Consider the following 7,171-nt stretch of genomic DNA (forward strand, 5'->3'; position numbering starts at 1 on the left):
GGCCCGCAGGGACGCGGAGGACGCCGTCTACGGGCGGGACGGCTACGATTACGATGGGTATCGCCTCCGCGTGGAGTTCCCTCGGAGCGGCCGGGGCACCGGCAGAGGCGGCGGCGGTGGCGGAGGGGGTGGCGCCCCCCGGGGCAGGTATGGCCCCCCGTCCCGGCGCTCGGAGTACAGAGTGATCGTCTCGGGTGAGTCATTTCTTTTTCTCTAGCTGAAGCGCTTCCCCCGGGGTTCTCGAGGCGGCTTCCCAGTGCCCGGTTTCCGTGTGGGGTGGTGCCACTTTGCGTTTAGTTTCTCAAAAAGCATCACCTCGGGTAGCCTAGAAGAAATACTCTCTGTACAGTGCTAACAGCTTCTCAAGGCAGCCTTTCTCCTTACTGAATAGTCTCTCTCTCACTTGCTGTGATATGTTACTGTATTTAAAGGAGAAGATAATATAACTCATTTTTAAAGAAATACATTGTTTTTTATTCAGGGCTGCCTCCAAGTGGAAGTTGGCAGGATTTAAAGGATCACATGCGTGAAGCAGGTGATGTATGTTATGCTGATGTTTTCCGAGATGGCACTGGTGTCGTGGAGTTTGTACGGAAGGAAGATATGACCTACGCTGTGCGAAAACTGGATAACACTAAATTTAGATCTCATGAGGTAGGTTTCATGCTTATTTTGGGGCCAGAATTGGATACAAAGGGCTTAACGATAGGATTTGCAGGTAAGGACGTGTGGTTGCCATCGTGTTAACAGACAAAGCACCTAAGCTAAGCCCGTAGTCAGTTTGTTGTAAAATAGACTTTAAAGACTTGATGTCTATTTCTGTGCTTTGATAAACAATATCTTCAATCTGTCAGCATGCCTAAAAAGATGGCCATAAAGCCTAGACCCTTCAATCGAAAGTTCTGTCTATTCAATAGGGAGAAACTGCCTACATCCGTGTTAAAGTTGATGGTCCAAGAAGTCCAAGCTATGGAAGATCTCGGTCACGCAGCCGTAGTCGTAGCAGAAGCCGTAGTCGAAGCAACAGCAGAAGCCGCAGTTATTCCCCAAGAAGAAGCAGAGGATCTCCACGCTACTCTCCCCGTCACAGCAGATCCCGTTCTCGTACATAAATGATMACTAGCAATGATCTTTTTGTAGAACCCCATGTTGTACACAATTTTCCTTTACTCAGTACAGTCTTTCATTTTTTAATTCAAACTGTTTTATTCAAATTGGCTAAAGTGTTGAATTGCATTCTTGTGTAAAATCCCTAGTGAGTATTTGCTCCTTAACATCAACATTCCCCTCATGTCTTTGGTAAATTGTATTTTAATTGATGTCAGTCAGGATTGTTTCAATTTAGTTATAGTTAAATACCAACATTCTTCAAACTGTGGTATTGCTGTGTAAATGTCTCAGTGTTCGGCTATGGTTTATACAAGCTGGGGATGTTGGGATGTTTGTGGCTAACTTGTCTCTTCTGGGGGATCTTATATTTTATCTTGCCTTTTCGTGTGTCTTTCTGTAGACATATCTGAAGAGATGGATTAAGAATGCTTTGGATTAAAGGATTGTGGAGCACATGTCAATCATTTTAGGATTGTCAAAAGGAGGATTGAGGAGGATCAGATCAATAATGGAGGCAATGGTATGACTCCAAGTGCTATTGTCACAGATGAAATTGGCAGTATTGACCTTATACTGAGAGACAGGTTAATTAAGTACATGCACCTACTTGTCACTTCAGGCATGTTTTAGTTATTGCAGACTACAATTGCTCTTTTCTTTAAAGTTTTTTTTGGCAATTGTGGCTAAATACTTGCTTTTGTAATTCTCTATTCCATTCTAGTTTTTTAAAGGAATAAACTGGGACAGGGGTGGGAGTACTGGTTTACTTTGTCATGCAGCATTTGGTTACAAGTGTTAATGTTACGTAGTATTTGTACACTTGTAGACAAAGGGTATCTTCAAATCAGATAGAGTATAATATCAATACTGCTAAAATCTGCATGTCCTCTGTGTGACTGATACAGCGTTGCTATTTCATTTTTTTAAAGTATCAGAATGAAAGCAAAAATAGAAAACATAGTTGGGAATAATTTCTTAAGTCTCAGCCCTTCCCCTCAGACTAATTCAGAATTGACTCACCAGTATATTTGAAAATTTCAGTTAGTTAATTTTGTTACCTTCCAGATGGGAGTACTAGCTATAGTTTAGACATACAGTAGGTGGATAGCTTTAGCAGTAAACTTTTCCAATTTCATAAACATTTTTTGCAACCACAAAACCTGTAGTACACCACCGTACAAACAATGAATATGTTGGCATTTTCAGTTGACATATGTAAATATTACAATGTTTCCTCCAAATAATAATTAACATTTCTAAAAATTATCTGAGCATCACCATTCAAAAGTTTGTTTTGGGGAATTGATAGTTATTAATGTACATCTTTATTAATTGATGGCAAACATAACTGATCATTCCCCAGAATCCTATTTTTTCATTACAGTATCTAACTTTTTGCCTCCTCTTTTTTGGTTTTGCTGGTTATAAAGGTTTGGATTGGAGAGGGCTCACTGGATCCCAATCCTTGGAGCTGGATCATTGGATTCAAATCATAATGTGGATAGGATAGGGAGGCTGAATTACAAGGATTCATGGAGCGGGATCAAATTACCAGGAACATAGGAGTGGATTCCTGCCCCAACCAAACCGCATTCGTGTGGATATTTTTTTTTATTCAACTCAATTGGCTATTCCAAAGATTTTTTTTTCCTATTTTTGACGATTGGAGCCCTTAAGATGCACGATGGAATTTTTCATTTTTTTGGTAAAAGGAGCAAAGCGAGGACCTGGAGAGGTACGCTGGAGCAATCTCCTTGGAAGGATTCAGCACGAGTAGATGGTAAACATATAAGGGGAAAAGGGGGGTTTGTTTAAAAAAGAAAAAAGTAAATAAGTCGTTTCTCTAAATTTAAAGTCAAAATTGGAGTTAAAGATAAAGTAGGCTTTCAATTGGCTATTGCCTTTTTTCTTTGACAAATAAAATTTTTAAAAAAAAATGCATGGTTGTCATCATTTGTTGATAAGAATCTTAAGCTTTGACTGCTTGCCACAAGGAACTGTAGCATTGTTAAATTTTGAAAGTTTTCAGACAAAAGACTTCTGTTTTCAGCAGAGACATAGTATTTCACAGAAAGGATTGATGTATGAACATCAGTTCAGCGCAGTCTTCTAAAAAAAGATCAGTTCTCCAGGAGATGGATAGAATTTATTCTTCCCTTCCACCTAATCTTGTGATAAATTCCAACAGCTTTTAAAAGAGGATGCTTTAATGTTCTTCAGAGCTCTTCTAAAGAGATCATGAAGGGAAAAATGTAAGATTAATTGGGCTCATTGCTTCCCTTATGTTAAAAATAAATGCCTGCAGGAGTAAAGTGGGTATAAACTTTCGTAGTGCATATATTCTCAAGCGTTAGTGGGCTTGATATACAGTGTGCAGGAGGCTAAAAATGTAGGTTATCAAGGAATCTGATTGTAAGTGGTAGGTCACTGGAATGTAATCATTAAACTGTTACTGTATAGCGTAGGTGGCTGGGTAATAATGTCACTCAGGCTTGTTCAGCTTGAGGCTAGGTTATCGAGGGTATGAGTTGTATAAACACTGTACCTTAAGTACATAAATATTTTCAGTTATTTGATGAAATAACATTGCTTATGTTTGGATATGAGTTAAATTTATGGTGAATTAATAAATAATCAGCACTGAGCAGAAAGGTATTTTGTTCTGCACAATATGTAATTTGCCAGTTCATAGGACTGTTCTAGTGAGCTCAAACCAGAGGGTTATCATGTTAATGGTTAAATAGGATATTTGTGTAAATATGTACCCTTTGTTTTCAAAAATAGTTCTGTAGGCTGCTTCTGTATGTCAGGGAAAGGTAGCATCCATAGTGGAGCAGGGCAAGAAGATTGCTTAATTTCCAGGTTGGAATCCAAGATTTGTGCTTGGGGTAAGAGTTAGCAGATTTAGATTTTAAACTCAGCATGCTGGCATGCGTAACACTTGTAAAGTATATTGTATATGGTGACAAATGGAGTAATTTGTTACAAAATGGTATCTCCTTGCAGAAATACTATATTGCCAAAGGTGTGTGTATATACATATATATATATGAGATATACTTTTTCCCAAAGATTATGAAATCTTGAATAGGAAGTAGAAGCACTGATTTGGGGGGAGGGAAGAGAAAAGCTATGTTATTCACAGAATTGACTTAATTTTGATGCCGGAGGGATCATGGGAAAATGCCAGATGTAAAACTACTACAGAATAGTGGAGACGAGGGGGTGGGTTAGTGGTGCGCAGAGGTGGAGCAGCTTGTGACAGAGGTTGGTAGAATTAGTTCAAGCATAGAAAACTGAAGGGAGTGGTGTATGCAGTGCATACTTGAGCAAATTTAAAGACATGTAGGTACCTGCTATTAAAGCAATGGAAAGTCTGGCTCAGAACATTTAACAAACCTTTTGGGCATCTGTTCAGTTCTGGTTACCTGTGTTTAGAAAATGTTAAATTGGAGCAGTTAACTAAGTGAATGTTTTAGGATGCTCAGGGAAGCAAAACTTCTTTAACAAGAGGAGACCTGAAGAATTTGATTTAACTAAACTTGGGATTGGAGCGGGTTGCTCTCTGAGTGCATACAGAGAGGAAAAGGTGTGAACTTTACGGAGGAGGAGTGAAGGAGTGCCTTACACCTGTAAACAGAGGGGGTTGCATAGTGTYGTATGTGAAATACTGGAGCTTGGATCCTGACACAGGAGATCAATGCCAAGCCAGTGGTTCTAATCAAGTGCATAAGGAGTTAATGGACTGAAACACTAATTTAAGGAGTGGTTCAGCTGACTCCCAAAGGAAGATGGGGGAGTGTGTGTGCAAGCTGTAACGTTAAAGGTGTGAGCAAGGCTTCAAAAGGTCAAGCTTGGTCCTCCCAGCGTTCTGCAGAGCTCACAGGTAAGAGACTTGTGCGGAGAGGGGCCGATGTTTTAAACTTCCAGTTCTGCTGTGTGCAGCTGAACTATGTGTAAGTGTTAAATACTTGGCAATTGTTTGCTTCAAAGATGATCTCAAAGTGGTTTGCAATAGTAGTAAGCATCACGTTGCCGAAAGGCCAGCGTTCCTGTGGGAGAGCAGACGCATACTGAAGGCTGCTAGCTGAGGAACAGGTAGTAACACCAATGTTGCACTGCGCTGGTGCTTGTGGACCATTTCACGTTCATGCAAAGCTCTTGGCTTTTGAGTTCTTAACTGGCGGACATCATACCTCTGAACGATAGAAGGCTGCTGATCCTCTCAGTTAACTGGAAAGACTGCATTTTGGTTTCTTGTGGAAAATGGAAAGAAATGGAGTAATTCAGAAGTTATTTCTCTTTCTGGCTTGTCACACTGAGGAGAGAGGTCCAGTCACTAAGGTAAAGGACCTGCTAATCTTTTGCTATTCCTGTGCATCTGCCRCAAATAGTCGACACGGTGTGACCAAGCCCCCTTGACTCTTAATTTTCCTGTGCGTAACGGGAACGATATGTACTTCATTATGGCGTTACGGCATTAATGTTTGTAAAGCACTTTGAGATTCTGTAATAAAATTGTTTACAGTGCAGAGTTCTGATTTGTTTCAGTGCCTCTAGACCTTTTTCCTGTGAAATGTTTGTGATTCTTGTGCTGTTAATGGCCAAACATGCAACTGATGGACTAGAAAAAAACCAAGCACTTAACTGGAGTTAATCAAGGCACTTTCCTAAGTGCCTTTTTTATCCTCATCTACAGAGGCCAGCGCTGTTAACTGTCTGTAAGCAGGGTAGCTGTTTTCTGTCTGACATAAAGGAGTTTAATAAATAKTAGGAATTATTTGAGTATCTTGGTCAAAAATGTGTAATAAACTAGTTTTTGATTGCATTAGGAATAGGTGGAAGAGTCTGTATGACTTTCTTCTTTGAATATAGTCTTGCTTTTTAATTATGCCACATCTGAGTTTGTTCACTTTGTTATCAAGATTGCTGTGAGTCAGCTGGGTTTTTAGGAATAGCGGCATTCCTGAAAGTCACTGCCTCTGGAAGCCGTAGCTGATGTCTTCCCCTGTTTGGGTTCTGTGGATGAAAACTAACCTGAGTCAACACCTGGTTATACTTCTCTCAAGGGGAATGTTAGCTTCCAGGCAGAAATGTTGCAAGTCATTGGCTTAAGCAGCTATTGCAGTTGGGTAAAACATTTCAAATTTATTTTAATGTCTTACATAAATTAGTAGAAACAGGTTGCAGTGGAAGGAAGGAAGTCAAGAGYTTGCTAGCTGCTGTGTTAGCAAATGTTCTGAGTATGTGCTATTAGTATTTTAACATTTTAAAACCAAGGCAGTAACTGTCTTTTTTTACATGTGTTCTTATACTTCCCAAAACTCAGTGTTTTTAAGAGTTCATTGGCTCCAAAGAAAACTAAAAGGTGGGAGAATTTGTCAGATGAAAAGGYTTGAAAACCCTTGGGTTGAAGGGGAGGGGGGGCACCTAAACTTTAACCCCTCTCCTAAATTGTTTTGCTTTCCGTAGAAAGGCTAGAAAACTGCGAGTTTCCCTGGTGGGAGCAGGCGCTTGGTCGGTGCTGGCTGCTCGGCATCCCTCGGTGTTACCTGCTGCAGGGACATCCCTAACGTCTGAGCGCTGCCTTTACAGCCCAGCAGTGCTGGGCCGGGCTCGCCGGCATCCCTGCGYGTGGAATCCCTCTCCGCAGAGTCCTGCGGTGCTAACGCTGCTGTCGTCGTCGGGGCACTGAGGGCGATTGTTCTGCCGTGGGATGTGGCCCCTGTGTCCCACSCCGCAGCCTTCGCAGCTGCTTGTTTATAGCCAGACGTGATACTGACTTCATTGTGTGAACGGTTTGGGAAGCGCGACGGGGAGGGAGCGAGTCTGTCCTCCTTAATTGCACGTGATATTGATAGCGGAGTACTTAATAAACCTAACATTAGCACTGAAATAGAAATGGTTAGAAAACTTGTGGTTTCTCCTAGAAACCACAGTTTGGGCTTTTTTTTTTTCTTTTTTGAACAGCAACTTCTGCTTTAGAACAGCAGACTCATTCATTGAGCTGTTAGTTGCGGCTCGAGATTTTACTCCTGACAACAGATAGAGGCACCTCAGT

The 7,171-nt window shown here is 41.0% G+C and overlaps 1 protein-coding gene across 1 annotated transcript in view; it reads left to right on the forward strand.

Annotated features, from left to right (window-relative positions):
* SRSF1 (serine and arginine rich splicing factor 1) overlaps positions 1–5,644 on the forward strand; it is a 6,714-nt gene extending 1,070 nt beyond the window's left edge. The window contains exons 2-5 of the mRNA XM_026081559.1: positions 1–194; positions 482–654; positions 918–1,104; positions 1,511–5,644. Coding sequence (XP_025937344.1) covers positions 1–194; positions 482–654; positions 918–1,104; positions 1,511–1,533 — 577 coding nt within the window. The 3' untranslated portion in view covers positions 1,534–5,644. The remainder of the gene's footprint in view (positions 195–481; positions 655–917; positions 1,105–1,510) is intronic.
* Positions 5,645–7,171: the final 1,527 nt, after the last annotated feature.

This window comes from Apteryx rowi, unplaced genomic scaffold (assembly GCF_003343035.1).
Source record: "Apteryx rowi isolate R43461 unplaced genomic scaffold, aptRow1 scaffold_554, whole genome shotgun sequence".
Classification (NCBI taxonomy): Eukaryota; Metazoa; Chordata; class Aves; order Apterygiformes; family Apterygidae; genus Apteryx; species Apteryx rowi.